At 32.6% G+C, this 23,745-nt stretch overlaps 1 protein-coding gene across 1 annotated transcript in view; it reads right to left on the bottom strand.

Annotated features, from left to right (window-relative positions):
• LOC143064934 (3'-5' exoribonuclease HELZ2-like) overlaps positions 1-23,745 on the bottom strand; it is a 29,369-nt gene that overhangs the window by 4,987 nt on the left and 637 nt on the right. Inside the window, exons 2-15 of the mRNA XM_076238156.1 lie at positions 20,967-21,303; positions 19,997-20,036; positions 19,654-19,760; positions 18,860-19,069; positions 17,082-17,118; positions 14,942-15,084; positions 11,745-11,879; positions 11,019-11,076; positions 6,322-9,952; positions 6,044-6,129; positions 3,721-3,858; positions 2,390-2,527; positions 1,013-1,611; positions 481-702 (exon numbers count right to left, since the gene is read on the bottom strand). Of these exons, the coding sequence (XP_076094271.1) occupies positions 481-702; positions 1,013-1,611; positions 2,390-2,527; positions 3,721-3,858; positions 6,044-6,129; positions 6,322-9,952; positions 11,019-11,076; positions 11,745-11,879; positions 14,942-15,084; positions 17,082-17,118; positions 18,860-19,069; positions 19,654-19,760; positions 19,997-20,036; positions 20,967-21,278 (5,856 nt within the window). The 5' untranslated portion in view covers positions 21,279-21,303. The remainder of the gene's footprint in view (positions 1-480; positions 703-1,012; positions 1,612-2,389; positions 2,528-3,720; positions 3,859-6,043; positions 6,130-6,321; positions 9,953-11,018; positions 11,077-11,744; positions 11,880-14,941; positions 15,085-17,081; positions 17,119-18,859; positions 19,070-19,653; positions 19,761-19,996; positions 20,037-20,966; positions 21,304-23,745) is intronic.

Below are 23,745 nucleotides of genomic sequence, written 5' to 3'. Positions count from 1 at the left end.
TTAGAAGGATTCTACTCTCTCGCAGTGGAGCAGCGGTAACGACACAGTGGTAATGATATCACTATACTATGAAAATAAGAAGATCTGGTTATAGCAAAAGCGTGAAAACTGCACCAGAAACCAAATGACGTAGAAGTTAACAATTACAGGTCATCGTGTAGACTCGATCAATGATCAAAACCCAAACCGTATACTGGTATGAAACCGATATCAATGAGAAAATCAAGAATAACGTTTATCTCATCTGCTAGAAGCCAGACCTTTTATAAGTCTTATATATGAAAGTTCAGGAGCAAATACAACAACAGGCTTTACATAATCCTTACTCAATCCTTACTTTACTTAATCCTTCTGAAATAAAATTTACCTTTTTTTGTACACCTTAGCCATGCAAATATATGCATAATCAGTTCAATAACTTATAGTTCATTCAGTGGTAATTAGAAGACTTTTTCAAACATACTTTAATAATTGACATACCACATGTTCCACTTCTTCTTGGTTAGAGCAGGACTGTTCATTTCCTTCATCTGTGTCAAAAGGAAGATAATCCTCCTTTCCCGCAACATTGCAGAAGATTACGGGAATATTTTTATTTATCCAAGATCTCAATGGAATATTGGTCATCCATGTACATGACGGCTTTGTTTTTAATCTATTGTTATAAAACTGATGCGAAGCAAATGCACATATTTCAGGATTCTATAAATAGAATAAAATCACTTGGATTTTTGATATATTGTAGATAAAGCACAGACGTCCAAATATACTGTTGAGATGATCGAAATACATATTGTTATTAACTTTAGTTTATTTGAAATGACACTGAAAGAATGCAACTAATGTTTGAAATACCGAGGGATTTAAAAGCTAAACCCAAATATGTTAAATATTTAAGAATTAGCAGTTTTCTTTAGAAAAGTTCAAGTAAGCATTGGCTAATATTTTATTTTGATTATAACACATAATGTGGTTCTAAATGGTTATAAGGGATTATTGATATGATACATACCATTCTGTACTGTGAAGTCAAAAGAGTTGCTTTATTGGCATATCTTTCAAACAAAGACTTTTCTAATCCTAGTTTGGCGGCGTAGGTAGATTTAACAATTGGTCGTAGTTGTCTGTGATCACCAATAAGTACTACTTGTTCAGCTCTTGTTGCTATAATGGAGGTTATACTTTCGGGTTCGGTACACATTCCACATTCGTCAATGATAATTTGAAAAATCCTACCCCTTGTTCCTTTCAGCAGTTTAGGATTTGTTGCCATAGCAGTGGTACAAAATACAACGTCATATCGCTTGACCTCTTCAATAACAGCTTTAGAGATAATGCTTCTGTACTTTGTTACAACTTTATAATCAACTCCATCTGGATGTTGTTTAAACTGCCTGTCATAAGCAGAAATCTCTTCCTGGTAAGGTTTTCCCAGCTGCCTAATTAATATATGCATGGATACTCCACGCAAATTTTCGTCAGCCTTTGCTCTTTCTCCACGTGTATTTGGAGGCGTTTTTCCAGGAATAGGAAATTCCTGATCCTCAATAGAACTCCCATACCATCGAACCATTTGGGGACAGTTATCGCCTAACCTTCTCTTCATCCACCCTAAAAATTTAGATGTATTTAGATATCAAAAGCGAAAGACAAACAACTTTTGTTGAAATACTCTGTATATAAATATCATTTATCTATTTTGGGAGACTTGACTTTAGAAATTGCTTAATGGTGTCAGTTTGTAATATTTGTTTACGAAAACTAGTGGCTCCAAGGAGCATGTGTCGCTCACCTGACAAAATTTCTGTTTACAATTGATGCATAAAATATTTGAACAATAATACTTTTGCTTTAGTTTCAGAGATATAAGCTAAAATCAGCATTTATCCCCTATGTTCTACTTTTAGCCATATCGGCCATGTTGGTTGGCAAGCGTGGTCATAGGACACATTTATAAACTCCATACCCTGATGAAGATTGTGGCCTTTGTCCCAGTGGTTTCAGAGAAGAATTTTCTTGTAAAAGATTACAATAAATGTCGATAAATTGTTAAAAATTTACTTTAAAGGGCCATAACTCCTTAGGGGTCAATTGACCATTTTGGTCATGTTGATTTATTTGTAGATCTTACTGTGTTGAACATTATTGCTGTTTATTTTTATCTATAATAATATACAAGATAATTACCAAAAACTGCAAAAATTCCCTACAAATACCAATTGAGGGGCAGCAACCCAACAACGTGTTTTCTGATTCGTCTGAATATTTCAGGGCAGATAGATTTCAACCTAATTTTAGCGGAAAAGTGTTTTGTAAAAGTTAACAGACGACGACGACAATGAGAATAGCTCACTTGATTCGTTGGGCCAGGTGAACTAAAACCACTTACTTGCCACCAGGTCTACTGATTTGTTTGATGGACCACAGAAAATAATCTGTTTCATTTCATGGCCCATCTCCTGCCATTTTAGGTTGATTTGATTAAACAGGTAAACCAGCTTGATACCTGTGTAGGTCTTTCCAGTACCTTAAATGTAAATATGAGTTTGTAATTGAAAATTATGGGAACCTTATAAGCGTATAAGTAGATCCAAAATGATGAATTTGACAGCATGTTTCTAAAAGTCATTCTGAGTTAACCTTGATAATAAACGCAAAACCCAAAACATTCAGTTTATAGGATGAAGTACTTGGTGAAAAAGAGACATGCGATACCAAAGGAAAATTCAAAATCAAAGGTTCAGAACGAACTGACAATGCAATGAACAAATAACATCATAAGACATACAACAATTTACAAAACTAAAGACCGAGCAATTAGAAAAAAAGGTTACTATGATATTCAATTTAAATGCAATTTGTTTGTAACGATAAAAGAGGGACAAAGGATCCCAGAGGGACAGTCAAACTCATAAATCGAAAATAAACTAACAAAGCCAGGGTTAAAAACGAAAAAGACAAACAGACAAACAATAGTACACATGACACAACATAGAAAACTAAAGAATTAGCAATAAGAACCCAATTAATTTTCACCCTTTGGCTTTCGTAAAACTTGATTTTACTGTCGCAAATATCCGTTTACCTAGCTCCGCTACGCGTCGCTAGGTAAACTCAATTTGCGACAGTAATATACGTTTTTCGAAAGCCAAGCTTAAAATACAATACAGTTATCTCCTAAATTGATGCACATATTTTAATGTTCAGCATTCTTAAGTTGAATTTTAGTGGAGATAATTTGAAATGAGTTCACTTTTTCAAATGTAGAAAAGATTATTATGTCTGAAAATTGATTTACATACATAGCGTCTGATATATATTCTAATGAACTTAGTAATGATCCCGGATTAACCTTTAAAATGTATGATCCATAAATAATATTTTGTAAGCCAGGATAAAATCCAAACGGATCTATACAGAATAACCATCAGGTCCACTTTATAAGAATAAAGGCATTCAAAAATGTTATTGTTATTTATCGTATTGTTCAAATTTAATTTCTGGCTGATGGTATATCCCAAAAAACGGAACTTGTATTTTCCTAAGCAAAACAACAGATGCCATATTTTTTTCGACTATGATCTATTTCACCAAATATTCGTAATATTTAATATTGATACAATTTTTTAAAACTTTAACTTTTTCATATCTATGTCAACATTTAATTCCTGATTATCCCATATATCACATGTTATAACAATTATTGGCATAGAAAATTACCTGGTGGACCTTGTATTAAACTAAATGAAGTTGTCAACGCCCTCTGTATAGCATTATACTGTTGTTTGTTGTTACCAACCAATCCTATATCCGTAACGTCTGGTTCGGTGTCTCTGCCTAGTTTAAAATGGCCTTTATCTAAAGAATAAAAAAAAATCAGAATTTTTTTTTGTATATGTGAATGTAACGATGACACATTTTTTATTGTATTATAAACACATAATTTGAGCGTCTTAAACTTCCCAAATTTAACTCAACATCATGCCATTACACAAACACACAAACAAACATTTACACATTTCACAAACATGTATCTTTATATATGCAGTCTCTGATTGGTTGTTTAACATCGGATATGCTGATTCATATAAGTACCTAGGACTTTGGCTGGATGAACATTTGAACATGCAAAAAGCTGTTGGAGAATTGGACAAGTCAGCTAGTCGTGCACTAGGCGCCCTATACGGAAAATTTATAAGTAGTGGAGGTATGACTCATCGTGTTTTCTTCAAGCTGTATGAATTAACAGTTGAGCCTATCCTATTCTATGGAAGTGGTATATGGGGAACAAAACAATATGGTGTGATTAACTGTGTTCAAAACAAAGCCTGCAAATTATTTCTAGCTGTAGGAAAACGAACATCAAACTCCGCAGTACGTGGCGATTTAGGACTGAAAACGTGTTTCAATAAACAAAAACTGTCATGCATCCGTCTATTATGTAGGCTGAAATAAAGACGATGACAGACTTATTTCAACGGTGTCGGACTGGGCTCAAGACGTCGGAAAGGATGGCACAAGCAAATGACCGGTTTTATAAACTCTATTGAATGTGCAGATTTAGTCAATAACACTCAAATATCATTAAAAACAGCAGTACATTTAATTAAAGACAAACTGACAATTCTAGATAATGATGAGTTTTTATCAGATCTTTTTAATGACAGAAATCAGCCAAACGGAAATAAGCTACGAACTTATCGCTTATACAAAGAAAATGTTAAAACTGAACAATACATACAGCGTAACATCCCACGTTCCGTAAGACGAACAATTACACTTTTTAGAAGTGGAGCGTTGCCATTGGCTATTGAAACGGGACGATATTCCAGAGTGAGACCGCAGATACCCTTGAATGAACGATTATGTAAACTATGTGACCATTCAACCGTAGAAAATGAAATACACTTCATGATGAACTGTCCGCTCTATTCGGACATTAGATTTGAACTTTTTCAAAATGCTAAACAGTTGATTGGCAATTTTGAAATATTAACAACTGCACACAAGTTTACATCTTTAATGAAATGTGATGAAATCCAACCACTTTTGGCTAATACACTCCATAAATGTTTTATGAGACGTAATTTTTTTTTTATAATATTGTTTAAACTTAATGTATTGATTTAAATTTCCTTTTTTGTAGTTTTACTTTGTAAATCGTTACTTATCGAATTTATTTTGAATTAATCGTTAAATTTTTACTGTAATTTTTACTAAAAATGTTACTGAACTAAAACTGAATTCTTACTGATTTTTTTTTAACCTTTACCCTAGTGTCGTTTTTAAGCGAACTAAACTGTAATTATACTTCTTTTGTATTTATTGTTGATTTTTATTAGTAAGTTCTATATTATTATTTTGAAGCATTCATGAATAGATATTTTATAATTGTGTGTACATATATAATGAGTTTTAAATCCTGTAATGCATGACTATGCCTTTTTATATAAAAAAACATTTTCCTTCAGTATAACTGTTATAGCTTTTATATGTATATACAGTGTCTCGTAAGTCTTTATAGGCTGGGTATTGATCCTTTTTTTATGATATTAACGTTGTTATGTATTTAAATGTAGATCAATATGTGACACTTTAATAAACTATTATTTATCTTATCTTATCTTATCTTATCTTTAATATAATAACTATGACAGAATTTCCTATACCGTTCAGCCATTACGGTCTTCTTTATTGGAATAAAAATTACAACGTCAATTATATAATGTATACATATACATAGGTAATATATGTTTTATAACTTTGCGTTTTCTACACACGTTTTTTTGTGTTTAATTTGTATGATGTTCGTTATTGTGCAAAACAAACAACACTTATGACATTATTTCACACCAGGTTTTGTTCACTTTGGATATTTGTTGTGCAAAATACCATTGAATGTTGTATTTAGTTAGTGTTGAGCATCTTATTATCATTCTTGCGTTGGTGTTGTTGTAATCTTTATATGTCAATATTGTTTTGTGTTGTTGCATTCTTGTATACGTATAAATAAAGTCAACAGTAGTACATATATTAAAATTACCAAGTTTTGGCATTGAAGTTCCTAAGGCTATGGCTTTAGCTAGGGTGGTGGCTTTGTTTAGGCATTGGAGAACTGCATCGATTCTCCTTTAAAATAAAATGTAATGAGGTGATAACATTGACTCTTAAAATCACATTCTTAATTAATATCAATATGTTTATTTCTTCTTATTAAAAGTTTTTGTAGCATCTATTAAAGACATGATAATTCAAACTAAAAACTTTAAAACACAATAAACATAAATAAGTACTTCGACAATGAAAGATATTTGTACTTACTGATCTGCACTGGATTTGAAAATGATTTCAATGCTGTACCTATGCCTGCTATCTTCTTTCATTAGTTCAAGAGGAACCGGTTTGCTATTTCTATGAAGTCGGAATATAAAATCGGTTTTTCCTTTTCGAACTTGGGCTCTATCAATTTTTGCATGTGCCATCCAAATTATATAATCAGTGGGTGCAATATTTCCTTTGATTATATCCCATTTGTCTATTGACGGTTTAAAAATTGGACACTTAATACATATATAATCTGGACTAGCAATTTCTTTTATTCCTTCCTCATTTTCTTCATCCATGGCTTCTTCATTATCAGTGAGAAACACACTTAAAGGTGTCTTGTTTATCTCAATGTTCCTCTGGTCACAAAATCCTTTGCTTAATGAAAATTTTCCTTCATACTGTGAGAGAAATCTGACAGGTACATCATTAATTGTGGCCGTACTACTTTTCACTGAGTTTGCAGCTGATTCCATTTCTACCAGTGGTTTCCACGTTCTAAGATAATCGACTGCACTAAAGTACCGCTCTTTTGACGGAGAAGTTGCGTATTGCTCTAGATATTTGATAGGGTCTTTGACATGAAGGAAACAATGTTTGACATTTTTTGTCATATCAAAGATCTCGATTTGTGGAATGAGCACACCCTTTACAGATTCGGCAGATAGCTGAAGAGGTAATATTTGTTGGTGATTAAATGTCATAGTAAACTGACAACTCTGTAATGTGATGGATCCTTCTCGTACCTCAGAACTGACGTCTTTTACTGTCTTAAAACATGATGGTATGTTTTCGACTAGCTTGTCTACATTTTCCTTCGAATCTCCGAATTCATCGTCGTTGATGGTTTTTAGTAACTTTTTCATTTTATCCCTCGGACTTTTTGCTGATGTGAATCTCTCCATTATTTCTTTCCATTTCCTTTGTTGCTGGAAAAATCCCCTGTTATGAGGATTTAATCTATAACCATCCTCCTTTATTTGCTTCTTCTTGATAGGCGTATACCCGTTGAAGGAGTATAATCTCTTTTTCCAAGTAAGTTCTAGAATTTTTCGCCCATTTAACCTATCTGTCTTGAATTCTGGTTTCTTTGCAGCATTTATATAATTTAGTTGAATAGTTTTCGAGCTTTTTGGTAGATATCTGTGACCTGGGAAAATAACTGATACCTCTTTATCTGAAACAGTTTTAACAAATCCGTATAACATTTGCGGTTCTTTCATTAGTTTATATCCCCATGTCAACGCCCTGCATTGTTTTTGGTAGTTCTTTGCCCGCCTTGCTACTTCATTTAGATAACAACAAAGTTCGGAAACCTCATCTTTCGTGTAGCAAGAACCCTTCTTATCTAAAGCACAATGTAATAACCGATGAACAATGATATCTACGTATCGTCGAATTGGTGATGTAAAATGAGTGTATGGAAACATACCCAGGGTAAAATGAGAACCATCTTGTCTTGCACGTACTTCACCTGAACATTTGTATTCAGCTCTTTCTTGGTATTCATACCACTCGTCTAGTGCCAAACACGAGAATGGATGTAAGTCATCACAACCTATGAGTTGACTAGCGACTTTGTAATCCTGTCTTTCGATTGCTGACAGGAGTTTTTTCCAAACCCAATGTTGATACATGAGTAGCTTAGTATATCTTCCTGTCGGAGTATTTTCAATTGTTAGCTTTCGATCGTGCCATAATGTTGGAGACGGTCGAATTTCCTGTAACTTCACTATCAAATCAGCATAAAATTCATGGGATTCCAACCATGTTCTTACTTGTTCCGGGTTCGGTGGCTGCTGAACTCTAAGTGGAATGCAGTCTTTAAATTTCTCTACCAGAAATTTTCCTATTGTGTGATTTGCAAGTATCATGAATTCTTCTACCAAATAATGAGCCTCCAGTGTATCCGTGAAATCGTCATCCTCACCGTCTACTGCCATCGGAAAGTAAAACATGCCACTGCCCAATCTGGTAAGCCTTTGGTTTTTAGCAAGTTTAAACAAGCAATTAACTTGCTTACATAATGAATCTGAAATTGCTGTATCAATTTTAAGAATGATGTCTTGAGCTTGTCTATATGACAGCTGTTTAATTGATTTTATTTGACTTCTTTTAATTTCAGTTAAATGCTTTTGGAGACCTTTCTTTTTGTCAAAGGTAAAAAATATGGATATTGAAGGTCTCGTTTCCCCTGGAATTAAGCTGCATAATTTCGTACTTAATGGTTTAGGCAACATGTGGTATGGATTGATACCTTGGCCGGGATAAAAAGTTGTGGCACGCGCACAAGCTTCAACGTCAATGTGACTACCCTTTTCAATGTAAGTAGTTACATCTGCAATGTGCACACCAACTCTATATATGTCATCTATTTCTTCGATGCTTAAAGCATCATCTAAGTCTTCAGCATTTGATGGATCAATCGTAAAAACCTCCATACCTGTTAAGTCAGTTCTATCTTTTTTACACACAAGAGGTTCATTTAATTCTAGCACCCAATTAAGATTTGCTATGGTCTCCTTTTTGTACGTAGTAGGCACCTGGTGTTGAAGTTTCAAGATCTCCATTCCTGTTTTCATACCACTCTTTGCATTCAATACTTTAATAACGGCACCACGTGGGTATATGTCATGCCAACAGATCAATGCTACCAAAAATATGTAGTTCTCTATTTCTCCTGGCTTGATATTGAAAAGTTCCTTGTGTTTAAGTTCTCCCTTCTCTTTATCATAATTGTATACATCAATTTGATAATCATTTGTACAATTTCTTTTCAATATATGAAGTTTTGGTATTGCTTTTGATACTGGTCTCATTAAATGATATTCTGCTTCATCCAACATACAAACAAATACTGGGTGTTTAACGTTTGCGTGATGACATCTTTTCAAAACTCCTCTTATTTGACCATAAACTTTCAAATTTAGTTTGGACTTATCTACAGTAACCTTAAGCCTTGGACCAATATGATTGTTCTTTTCGTATTCTTCTATCTCATCCTTTAGTATTTCAACACACACTTCATCGTCATTAAAAACCTTCCCTATTTTCGACCTTCCAGATATCTCAATTTCGGATTTTTCACCAGAATGGTCCGTGATTTTGCATATTGCCTTATGCGCAGCCTCAAGTTTAACTGTACATTTCTTAAATTTGTTTGGATATCTTTCACAAAGTTCTTTCATTTTTTCTTTCTTGTAGAATTCTTCGTATTGAAAGTATTGTTTCTTATTTTTTGAATGTTGGTTTAAATATCTTTCTGATAATATAATACCATTTGTTAAGACATCATGCTCATTTAACTCATTATCATGATTGTGTTCGTATATCATAACACTCTGCTCGTAGTAATCTATTGGTTCGCTGTCACCATCGTCTTCGTAATCACTGGTTGTATTATCAGAGCCTATCCAATTGTCTCTAGACATTTTGTCAAATGCATCATCGCTTTCGACATCAGAAACTTCGTGACCTTTTGGAATGTATATTGTTTCGTTTTCATTTGAAGAGCTGATACATTCATTAGAGTGTGAAAGTTCTTTTAATATTTTAGGCCATTTACCTCGGAATCCATTCCATGAAGTTGGCATTGTAAATGATTCCAACGGTTCGTTTACTCTTTTTGCTGAAACAGTGTTTGTTTAAAATGATTTTCTCATATAACATGTAGCAATTTTATAAGTGATTACTCCTATGAGTTGGATCAGAAAAACAAAACATACACATTCTTCTTATTCGAAAAAAAAACTCGTTAAATCGTTTAACCTTTCAGCACTAAATAAAACCAATACCTTTGTTTGTATAAAAAGTGCAACAGAAAACTTAACATCAATTGTCATGAGAGAGACACATATAAATGTAAACACGACGTGTGTACTTCTGTGTTGAAATGAATGGTCAATGATATAGTCATAATTATTAATTAACTGTTTACAAAATTTTTAAATAATAAGGCTTTTCTACCCAAGGAATATATTACTTGAGCTGTATTTGACAAAACTTTTAGGAATGTTTGGTCCTCAATGCTCTTCAACTTCGTAATTTATTTGGTCTTTTTGAATTTTTTCGTTCAAGCCTCATTAATGAGTCTTTTGTAGACAAAACGCGCATCTGGCGCAAATACAAATTTCAATCCTGGTATCATTGATGAGTTTTTTTACTAATAGATAAATAAAGAGGACTATAAGCAAACCTCATTCTGAGAACACATATCCTGATAATTGAAAATCGAAAAATCGTATCGTATTCTGTGGGATGATGAGTCAATCTGTAAAGGGTAGAATAAAAAAATACCAACCTCCAAGAAAAATTTAAAGGTCCCGATCAAATGGCAAAACTTAAGCTCAAACACATTAAACGAATGGATAACTACAGTCATTTTCCAGACTTGGAACAGGCATTTTCTTGTGAGGAAAATTCGTGGATTAAACCTTCTAATAAAGCTAACTAAACCTCTTATTTGTGTGACATTCATCGAAGTACCTAAACTCGATGATCGAATGCGATCATTGATATTGTGAAGTTTGAACACTGGAAAAGATCCCCGTTCGCTATTCTAACCAAGTTGTGTGATTAAATTAAACCCGAATGTATTAGCTAGTTGCTAACTCCGTGTAATTTGGTTCATTCACATTTATCATGTTTTACAATTAAATTGAGAACATAAACACACAATATCTAAGACTACTTACGACGATACCGTTTCTTTTTCTGATGGTTTTCCTTTATTCCTTCCTGTTTCATTCTTTGCTGTAATGATTATCAATTATTAAAAAGTAAAATAACAACAATTCCGAACTCCAAAGAAAATTGTAAACGGGAAGTCTCTAATCAAAAGCTCAAACACATCAAACGAAAGAATAGCTGTCATATTCATTATACATAGTACAGGCATTTTCTTAAGTCTCAAGTAGAAAAGGATGTCTTAAACCTGGGTTTAAAGCTAGCTAAACCTCTCATTTATATAAAGTAATATAACAAAATGACAGAACTCTGCGGAAAATTCGAAACGGAAAGTTATAAGTTAAATCTCAAAATCAAAAGTTCAATCGTACTGAAACGAAAGGATCACAGACGTCATATTTCCTAATTATTACAGGCATTTTCTTACGTAAAAATTGTTTATAGCTTATTAAACCTGTCACTTGTATGACAGTCGCATACAATTTCATTACATTGACAACGATGTATGAATACAACAAACACACATAATAGATAAAAATGTAAAAACTTGGGGTACAGCAGTCAACATTGTGTTATAATCTTAATCACTATATCGGTATTATAGAACTTTTTGACATGTATGACAATTTTGGGGTATTTTGCGATAAATCAATGAATCTGTTCTAAACCATTTGGAAACACTTATGCAGGTTGATCAAAATATATGTGGATAACACAGTTAACAATGTACACACCTGTTTTATACCAGTATAATTAGAATCCTTAACATATTCATTATCGCTATCCACAACTTCGTCCTCTATCTTCCTTTGTTCTTTTTCTAAATGGTATATTTGATACAACATAGGAGTAACAGCTTCCTGGTCTTCCTGTTTGTAAGAGATTAATACACTCACTATAGATTCCAAAATTGCACGTCAGACGCGCGTTTCGTCTACAATTGTCTCATTGGTGTCGTTTTAAAAAGAAAAAAAAAGATGGCTAACTGTGTCAAAATGAAGTACGAAATTAAAAGCTTTGAGGACCCAACTTTCGAAAGATATTGCCAAATACAGTTAAGAAAATAGCAATCTATTATATAAAATCGCTTCTCATGTATCTCTATTTCACAAGGCCACATGTCAGTTTTTGTTTGTTTGAAAATAACTTTACAGAATAGAATCACAATTGTTGACATGGTTAGTAATATGTGTTTAATTATAGCCAATTGTGTAAAGATGTAAATATCACTGAAAATACACCTATGTCGTGTAATTGCAGTAATTCAGAATACACCTATGGACCAATTTCCCATGTTATAACAGGAGACCTTAACATCGTTCGCGACCGAGAGTTAAAATCATTCCTCAGTAAAGGACCTAAATATCGTCCCCCGTCAACTATTAACTGGAATGAGTGTCGTAATATCATCAACGACTCACTCCGTTCCTACTGTTTGAAATGGGTAAAACGGGAAAAAGCTGACAAAAAATCTTTGGACTCTTTTTTTAATTCAGTAATGAAGATAGTTGATATTCGAATACAACATTTTAAAGAACATTTTACCCTCAACAAAAACTATAAAAACCCTATTTCGCGTATCAAAAATAAACTAACAGAACTAGCCAAGGAATTTGTTTTTGTCCCGGCTGATAAAGCTGCTAATAATATCATTATTGTTTGACGTAAATTTTATATAGAGGTTCTGCAAAAGGAAATCACGAATTCACCAACATTCCAACTGACTTCATTTTCAGAAAACGACATCTGTAACAAACATAAACTTTTAGCTACTTCTTTACAAGCAGAACCAAACACAATGAAAGTCCCAACTATGTACTGGCTTCCGAAGCTGCACAAAAAACCTTACAAATATAGATTTATTTCATCTTCTAGCCATTGTTCAACTACTAAATTGTCTGTTTTACTTACTAGTACACTTGGTACAATAAAAAACCTGATAATAAATTGTTCAAATAAGGCCTTTGAAAATAGTGGAATTAATTACTTTTGGAGTGTCAAAAACTCGTTGGAAGTACTTGATAAATTGCATGCATATATTGGTGATTTTGAATCTGTTCAAAGTTTTGATTTTTCTACCCTATATACCACTTTGCCTCATATTCTTATTAAGAAAAAATTCACATCCCTAATTGACTGGGCATTTAAAAAGTCGGAATGCGAGTACATATGTTCAAACTCTTTTAGATCATTTTTTAGTAGCAATAAACAAAAGAACTATGTCAATTGGACATGCTTTGATACTATTTATGCACTTGAATTTTTACTTGATAACATTTTTGTTCGCTTTGGAGATTCCGTATATCGTCAAGTTATTGGAATTCCAATGGGGACTAACTGTGCACCACTTATTGCGGACCTGTTTTTGTATTGTTATGAGTTACAATTTATGACTAAAATTAGCAAAGACCCATCAAAACAACATTTGATACAAAAATTTAACAATACTTTTAGATATTTGGATGATATATTGGCTCTAAATAATGACGACTTCAGTATGTATACTAAAGAAATTTATCCTGTAGAACTTACTTTAAATAAAGCTAATGATAACAATGACCACTGCCCTTTCCTCGATCTTGATATCTATATCATAAACGGGAAGCTTAATACAAAAATTTATGATAAAAGAGATGATTTTTCATTTCCTATTGTTAATTATCCATTTTTAGATGGTGACGTTCCCTTGTCACCATCTTATGGTGTTTATATATCTCAACTTGTACGATTCGCTCGTGTATGTAACAATGTATTAGATTTTAACGAGAGAAATTTATGTATTACTGAAAAATTATTACACCAGGGTTTTCGATATCACAAACTGGTCAAAACATTTACTAAATTTTATCACCGGTATAAGGAAATAATTCGTAAATATAACTCAACATGCAGACATCTTATACGTTCAGGTATTTCACATCCAAAATTTTATGGAAATATTCTTTATAAAGCACAAAAATGTCAGTATTCTCCTCAGAAACTAACAAAACCTTTAAATAGACTTATTAAAAGGGGATATAGTTACGATACTGTTGTCAGGTCATTAAAGATTGCATATTTTGGCTTTAACATTGATTCACTGATAGGGTCTTTGCATCGGAACTAAACACATTTATTTCTAAAATAACAGTTGTTGGCATGACACGGGTTATGTTCTTCTCATATATTTTATGATAGTATGATACTAAACCCCTAACGGGAGGGATTGTACCTGATATTCATATGATGAAGACATAATCTTTCAATCAGTTTAATTGAGGTCTGGAGCTGGCATGTCAGTTAACTGCTAGTAGTCTGTTGTTATTTATGTATTATTGTCATTTTATTTATTTTTTTATTTATTTTCTTTTGTTACATCTTTTGACATCGGACTCGGACTTCTCTTAAACTGAATTTTAATGTGCGTATTGTTATTCTTTTACTTTTCTACATTGGCTAGAGGTATAGGGGGAGGGTTGAGATCTCATAAACATGTTTAACCCCGCCGCAATTTTGCGCCTGTCCCAAGTCAGGAGCCTCTGGCCTTTGTTAGTCTTGTATGATTTTATATTTTAGTTTCTTGTGTATAATTCGGAGTTTAGTATGACGTCCATTATCACTGTACTATTATGCATATTTTAGGGGCCAGCTGAAGGACACCTACGGGTGCGGGAATTCTCGCTACATTGAAGACCCATTGGTTGCCTTCGGCTGTTGTTTGCTCTATGGTCGGATGGTTGTCGCTTTGACATATTCACCATTTCCTTTCTCAATTTTATTAGAAATATTTGAGTTCTTATTCACTGTTAAACTTTCTCTTCAACTTAATTTCCAAAACTATACCAACTTTCGGAAATGCAGAACAATTTATTTATATAAAGATGAAATAGTAGTGCAAAAAAAAGTTTTGTTATATATCTTATCCTTCCAATTGGTATTTCATGTCCATTACCTTAGTTGTTGCCAATTCGAGGTAATGATCAATCTTCTTTTTCGCAATATCTATATTTTTCAGCTTGATGAGGGCTTCAATCCATACAAGAAAAAACTTTTTGAACGCTGAATTTCCTGGTTTTAAAGGAGAGTGAGCATCAACTGTAAAAAGTAAAAGATCAGTACTAGTGTGTTATGTTAAAGTGACACGTCAAAATGCGCATCTGGTGCAGAACAAATGTACCGATTATGTTTTTACTACCACTGGGACGAAGCCTCTACCGGTGTAGTGATAGTCTCATAAGGTATCAACAGCCCAGTATCCAGTACTTTGGTATTATGAAAATACATAAAATTCGTCCTTACAAAATTTTTGAAATTTTTTGAAATGATCTAAAGTTAAGGATTGCATCTTCCTCATACAAAGCTCTGATTTCTTGCCCAGCTTTCGCTATACTTTTTAGTCAGTCCTTTTTTTTTTGTTCATCGCTCTTCGTGTTTTTAATAAGCTTTGGATTTTCAAATATTTTGGCCTCGAGCATCACTGAAGAGACATTGATTGTCGAAATGCGCATTTGGCATCCGGTATATCTTTAAAAATTAAAAAAGCACAAAATCATCACAGATACCAGGATGAGAATTGTGTACTTCAACCGACCTTCGGCAGGAAAACTGGCAATCCTTGTCAATTAAAATCGGAGTCAAACACACTTTGTTACGAGGAGGATTAGAACTCGGAACATCAGAGTTGACTTTAATTAATACCAGTTTGTGGAAGACTATGTTTGCAACACAATCAAAGGTTTACAATGAACAGGAACGAAGTTCAATATATGTATATAGATTCTACCACTGCATCGCGTGGTAATACGATATTTATCCACTGGAGTCAGTTAAATTTTCAAATTTAAAACGCGAGGCTTGCCCGAGCGTTTTAAATATTTAAAATTTAACTGTCGAGAGTGGATAAATATCGTATTACACGAGATTTGGTGGTGGAATCTGTTTCTCTAATGATTTTCTATCATTATGCAGGCAAACTTATTCCTTCTTTTCGAATGATCTGCAAAAAGATGTGTTCTTTTTATGTGACGTCATCAGGCATGGTCGCCTATTTCCATGCCGTCACAATAGGAAATTTAGAGGAAAGCAAGAAAATTCGACGTCATAATCGGATTTGAACCAATGAAGTACTGAGATCAAACGAACCACACATTGATTAAATTTTAAAAAAATATCATGAACCAGGAAATAAGTTAAAAAAAACTTCAAAATATTATAAATATTTTCCTTTCAGTTTTTCTCAATTTCACGTTATAAATGCGCAAACCCGAAATATACTTACATATGCTTGGACATTTTTCAAATTGTTTAAAATAACATTTCCCGGATTACGGTTTCAGTGATATTGATTTTGCTTTAACACGCGAATAACTATAACAATAGCAATATTCTTGTGAAGTTTTACGATGATCGGAGAAAAAATACCGTAGAAAAGAAACGGAATTCGGATCTTTTGCACACAAAATGAAAGGTTGGACAAAACTTATTTTGCAAATACATGGGATAATTAGGTGTTATAATTCCCGGTATTTTAAATTTCTGTTCCTTTTTTTCTTTAATTTCAATAATTATCAAAAGTACCAGGATTATAATTTAGTACGCCAGACGCGCGTTTTATCTACATAAGACTCATCAGTGACGCTCATATATAAATATTTATAAACCCAAACAAGTACAAAGTTGAAGAGCATTGAGGATCCAAAATTCCAAAAAGTTGTGCCAAATACGGCTAAGGTAATCTATGCCTGGGATAAGAAAATCCTTAGTTTTTCGAAAAATTCAAAGTTTGTAAACAGCAAATTTATAAAAATGACCACATTATTGATATTCATGTCAATACCGAAGTGTGATGTAATGAATTCAATCAGAAATCACTATATTTTTATCGAACTGACCAGTCTACGTATTTATTTTTATGCTAAACTATAGCAAAATGGAATTGGTACCAACATCGTGCGCAACGTAATTACATGTAATTGGTGAATGACAGCAATTGCATGAATTTTTGTTAGAATGATTTTTAAGTTGCAATACTGTGAATTGTTAAAACAAATGCTACAATATTACAAAACATGTGTCCAAATGTGGTTGCTTACTTTTCTTGCAAATATGACAAACGTCCCGATATTGCCCCTGAAATTAAAAAAATGCAACGTATAACAAAAAATTTTGTAGTTCAAGTGGTAAAATTGCAATTCACAATGCATATTTATACTAATATGTTTTAACCTTACTATCAGCATTTACGTTCCAGAATTTACTGACGTAAAACCTGGTTCTTATTTTAGTCTTATGTTGTGCAATTGTATAATAAATCATGTAATATAAAATAGTCAATATCAACGCCGCATGTCACTTTCTATCTTAAAATTTGTGTTACATATAAAAAAGAAGATGTGGTATGATTGCCAATGAGAAAACTGTCCACAAGAGAAACAAAATGACACAGACAGTCTATGGCCGGAGTTTAGAGTCTAGAGCTAACAGTATGTTGTTTGAGTAAAAGTAAAGTAACACAAATGCCAAACTGCGTGGAAATTTCAAAACGGAAAGAACTTTAGCACATTGCAAAATCTAAAGCTCAAACATATTAAACGAATGGAAAACAACTGTCATATTCCTTACTTGGTACAGGCATTTTGTTAAGTAGAAAACGGTGGATGTGTTAGTTTAAGATTCTAAAACATTAATGAGTTTTTATTTTTGTTTGATTTCGTTCGGTACAGCCAAAATTGCGTAAAATTCCATTATATTGAAACCAATGTGTGAGCGAAACAAACAGAGATAATAGAAACATTGTAATACTAAGTACTTTGTTCATTTACCAAAACGTTTGTAGTTTTTTTAGGTGAAAGTAAATAATACTAAACTCTGATGAATTTAAGAACGGAACGTCTCTAATCAAATGGCAAAATCCAAAAGCTCAAACACATTAAATGAATGGACAACAACTGTCCTATTCCTTACTTGGTACAGGCATTTTGTTAAGTAGAAAACGGTGGATGTGTTAGTTTTAGATTCTAAAACATTAATGAGTTTTTATTTTTGTTTGATTTCGTTTGTATTGTTAACAACAATAAATAGTAACACATATACGTATTTCTTATTATGTTATTCTTCAATTAAAGGGGCACTAGCTACGAAATAAATAAAAAATCTAAAGTAAGATTTTTCTGGTTCAACCAATAACGAAAGTGAAATAGTGAAATAATAATTCGCTTTTAACAGCCAAATGGTTCAATTTTGTCAACTTAAGCTAAGAAAAATTGACAATTAGTTATTCACTTGCAAGTGAATGAGTCGACCTCATTAAATCCGTATTCGTGTGAACTTCAATTTAACCCCTAGCTAGAGATTGACAACGCATGCTTTGTATTTACACTGGTTATTTAAAGAAAAGAATAACAACAAGGAAAGTGAAACAAAAGTTAATCATTTGATAACTGATTCATAAAATCATTTTCATACGGGTAAAACAATGAGAAACATATATTTTTAATCTATAAAATCAAATCAAACAGACCTATAAAAATCCAATTGCACGTGTTGACTTAATCTATTGATATCTTTATTTATGTTTGCATCGCTTATATGGTCATCTGAGGTAAAATAGATAGTTAACTAGATGGCGTCTGGACTAAAGTACACACGAAACGAACCTACATACAACCGATCCCATGCTCTGTAAACTGTTTATTTTAGACTTTTGATAGTTTGGATAAATGTTTTACATTGCTATAAATCAAATATGAGAATTTGAATCTGATTGGTGACCATGACTTTGACAGCTAGTGCCCCTTTAAATAGAGCCAGGATTTAAATTTTATGTAATACTAAGTGCTGGTCAATTAATAACACAAACTGTAATACATACCATGAAAAGAAAACATATTGTTATCTGCAAAGAGATATTCCTTGAATCTTCCACGATGCAACCTGGGTCACTCAGATTCTCCTTCATGATGATCAAGGAAATGTTTAAGTCAATATACACATAGAAAGCCTTTGTGCAATAGACTTTAGGATTTGCTTCCATTAATTCATCAGCTGAATCTTTTATACTTCTTATTAATCGTATTAGGCGCTGAAAAAAACCAAGCAAATGCAAGAAAAGAAAATGGAAACAACACGTTATTAATTTCATGCGTCCGAAACACTTTTCTGGATTTACCTTCGACAGAAATGCTCAAAGCCGAATATTTAAAAGCCAAAGATGTATGTAACCGAAACAGTTGAAGTGCTCTATAACTTTTAAAAATAAAAACCAAACTCTTCTAAGAGCAACTTTGACTGAGGGAGTTAAAACCTTAGTTTCTTTATAATTTATTAATTCATAAACCGACAAATTAAGAAAGGTTTTTAAATATCATGTCCGTACCGAATAATTGACTACCAAACTGATGATACCCTCGCAAACTGATAATTCCCAAGCGAGAGTATCTACCAAGTGCCGACAAAATGAAAACAACAGGTTATTAATTTCATGCGTCCATAGCGAATAACACTTTCGGCTTAAACATTACGTTTGATTTTAACAAATTGGTCATTTCTCCATCTTGCATTAAAAGAATACAACCTACCAAAAAATGGGTCAACAGATCAACCCTTTTAGATTTTTTTTTCATTTTTAAAACCAGCTTTAATCTTTTAATATAAAATAGATCTTACTCTGTAGTCACCAGTGGTCAACATTTCTTCAATGGCAGGAATCCAGAGAACGCTGACTTCTAAATGATGTAAAGGGTAAGGTTCTATTGTCTTCCTCCGGAAAAATTCTATACAAATTATAAAATTTTCATCTTTAAATCTCCTTTGTTTCTTTAATAAAAAAAAAGTTTACAATATGACTGAAATGTGCACACTTATAAAACAACATTTACTTGCGCGGAAAAAAGCTGTTATATAAGTTGTAATAGTTTGCATTGAATAAAAATACCAACTTATTAATCTGGTGATTGTTTGCCTTTTATTTTTAATTTACTAATTTCCATTCACCGGGCAGAATACATACCTTGGTAATAACGCTCCAATGTCAACGCCTTATCTGCGCACTAACGAAAAGAAAGACGAAATAACAAATAAGTTTGTATACATTCTTTGTATTATCAAGCAGCGTTTTGAGCTAGCCCTTAATTTGCTTTCGATTATATTGTATACATTGAAAATATAACGATTTAAGAAATAGAGTATGGCGTCAAAGTCATTTTATTACGACATGTCAATTATGGATATTTAAAATGGTTTAAGAATATTCATCTAAAATTTTAATACATTTGGTGTCATTATGAGTTTTTTAGATAATTTCTGTGTATTTTTTATTTTTTCTTGTATCTTGTTGAATATGACTTTTTATGATTGAAATGAATATGGAAAAAGGCGTCAAAAAGACATGATCCAAACGAAATAATCAAAACACATCCAGAAACCAACTCACAAAAGGTTAAACGGTCATAGAAATTTAGATACCAAAATGTTCGTCAAGAGGAGCAATATCTGACTTGCATCCGGTATAACCTTTGATTTTCCCACTTGATTACGTACTTTCCGTTTTAAACTTTCCTCGCGGATCATCAGTATTTTTGTGATTTTAATTTCTTTTGTCTTACTCCGTTTGATGTTTCAACGGTTTACTCAGGTTGGTTGGTTTTTGGCTTTAAGTCGTATATTCTAAATCATTTTTCGAAAATTGAACATCGGTTTATATTTTGATTTAGCATTTTTTTGTTTGGAACACAAAGAGACTGTAACTATCAAATAATGAGTAAAATATCTCTTTGGTCATAGTACAATTTACAGGAAACATAAACGCATCATAAAACTGTACTAAAAGAAAATAAAGTTTCAATTTCCGTACGCAATATTATCTTTGGACTTTGGATATCCTATTACATTTTTCCAAAAAGTCGTCCAATGCATTATTAAATCTATATCATACGCATATATGGTTCTAACTTGTTTCAAACCGTTTAATTTAGATTTACCATACTTCCGCCATGATAAACCTCTATAAGCGTGGTTTCAGATTCTTCTTCAGTGTTTTCAGATTCTTCTTCAGGGTTTTCAGATTCTTCTTCAGGGGTTTCATATTCTTCCATTTGCTGTGTTTGCATGCCAAATAACCCTCTTGTATCATCTGTTATCGATGTATTACTCTTTTCATCAGTTGCGACTGAATCATCACTGTAATAAGGATCGATGTCTGAAAACGAATCGTGCTCTGTGACTACATTAACATGAAAAGCAGGGTTACTTTCAATCCCAGGTAAGGGACAGTCGTCATCGGTATTCTCCATGTTCAACAAGAAACAAAAGTGTCAACTGTAATTTAGAAAAAATAGTACACCAATTATTTCACATTTCACTAATTTCTTTTATCTTGCTTTTTTAATTGTTTTTTTTTAGATTTGATCATCGACAAACTACTGTTCTCTCTAGCTTGCACTGTTTACTTTTTTGTCAGGTGTATATTAAAAGAAGACATTTGTTGCTCAAACGCTTGTTTGGCCATTCTACTTACTTTGTTAGAATGGTTACTTAATTTTTAATATTTGAATATAATGTATGTGCAGCATATTAGTATGCATGATTTGATTGGACGATTGATATTACTGTTTAATTATGTGTATCTTTTAATTGTAATTTTTGTTTTTTAACTCAAATAAGTATTTATTGGTTAAATTTGGTAATTATATTTAATACGAATGATTTAATTTCTTGTTGTTAAAAAAATCAATCGACACGTAATGAATTACATGCGTCCGAAGTGCGTTTTTGGATTTACCTTCATCGGGAACGCTCAAAGTCGAATATTTAAAAGCCCAAGGATGTATTAAAACGAAAACGTTGAAGAGCTATAAACAAAAAGGACATAAAAATAGCCGAATCCTTCTAATGCCAATTCTGCCTGAGGGAGTTGAAACCCTTACTTTCTGTAGAACTCTAAATTTATAAAGTGGCAATTTTTGGTTCTTAAATTTGTTAGTTTAAACATATTTATTGAGAGGGGATTGGGAAATAAGTTTTTGCAACTTTTATTAATCCCTTTCCACTTTGAGGGTGCGAGTGCTACCTTATAGCGGCATAAGCCTGCTCTTTTTCCACCAATGGGTCATTTGTGGACGGAACGTGCGTCTGGCGTACGGGTTTCGAACCGGGTGTATATGCTGATAATAATAGTTATCAAAGGTACCAGGATTATAATTTAGTACACCAGAAGCGCCTTTCGTCTTCATAAGACTCATCAATGACGCTCAGATCAAAATAGTTATAAAGCCAAACAAGTACAAAGTTGGTGAGCATTAGGAACCCAAAATTCCAAAAAGATGTGCCAAATACGGCCACGGTAATCTACTCCTGGGATAAGAAAATCCTTAGTTTTTCGAAGAATCAGGAAATTAATTTATAAAAATGACCATATAATTGATATTCATGTCAACACCGAAGTGCTGACTACTGGGCTGGTGATACCCTCGGGGACGAAACGTCCATCAGCAGTGGCATCGACCCAGTTGTGTAAATAGTTATTAAAGGTACCAGGATTATAACATAGTACGCCAGAAGCGCATTTCGTCTACATAAGACTCATCAGTGACGCTCAGATCAAAATAGTTATAAAGCCAAACAAGTACAAAGTTGGAGAGCATTAAGGATGTACACCTCTGAGGAGCCAAAAATTTCTAGAATTAAACTTTTTTTCTTAACCTGATTTTTGGGTTGATAAGACTGTAACAAAATAATTGGTGAAGAAAAATCATATGGTGGTGCACTTCTTTTTTTGCTACGGCCCTTTGAAAATGCCCAATTTTGATGATTTTCCCATTTTTCATCGATTTTTACCTATTTTGGGGCTATTATCGTGAAAAAAATCACAGTTCCACAATTAAACTTTTTTTCATAATTTCTATAAAGATGAAGTGGACCAATCTGAATAAATTTTACTTAAAAAAAACTATAGGTAGGTGTAAATATAAGAAAGTTTTATCATAATTTGACGCTTTTTTGTGTAAAATTTAACATGCTGCCAATTTTGTATTTTTGTGATTTTTCTCAGTTTTAAGAACAAAATGCATATTATTTCAACTTTTTTTATTATAAATGATTGAAAAAATACATATCTAAGAAATTTGAAAAGACCAAAATGATATGGGATGTACATGATTCTTGTAAAATCATTTTTTGTATCCCTCACCCATTTTCTCATACTTTTGGCTAAAAATACTGACTTGATTGGTCGTAAAATTTGAAAACTGGATTACTCAAAAACCATTCATTGTAAATACATAATTTTTTCACAGAGTTATGATTGATTATAATATTTTTAAAATTCATTGATATTTTTCACTTGTATCACATGTTTTGGAAATAATTCAAGAACGAGATTTCAACGAGACTGAACGAGACTGAAAAGTCAGAAGAATACATCCTTAAGGACCCAAAATTCCAAAAAGTTGTGCCAAATACGGCTAAACTATGTTGAGTTTTTGATAACGCTACATATGATAGAGACAACTGTTTAACCACTATATGCCTTTTAAGTTAGAGTGTCTTTTATAGAGTTGGCTCTTATACATATCTTTAACATTCTAACATGAAGCCGTTTTTATAACAATCTGGATATAAACTTAGGCAGTTTCACTATCAGTTTCACTTTTAGTTTTCTGAAAACACGATTTCAGTTACATATTGATTATGTTTGACTTTCTAATTTTAGATATCCATGTATAAAATATTTGTATTGATATCTACCTGTATCTACCTGTT

The sequence above is a fragment of the Mytilus galloprovincialis genome, chromosome 1, assembly GCF_965363235.1.
Source record: "Mytilus galloprovincialis chromosome 1, xbMytGall1.hap1.1, whole genome shotgun sequence".
In the NCBI taxonomy this organism is placed as follows: Eukaryota; Metazoa; Mollusca; class Bivalvia; order Mytilida; family Mytilidae; genus Mytilus; species Mytilus galloprovincialis.
Note: the sequence above shows the minus strand (reverse complement) of the source record. Positions and strands in the feature narration are given on the sequence as shown.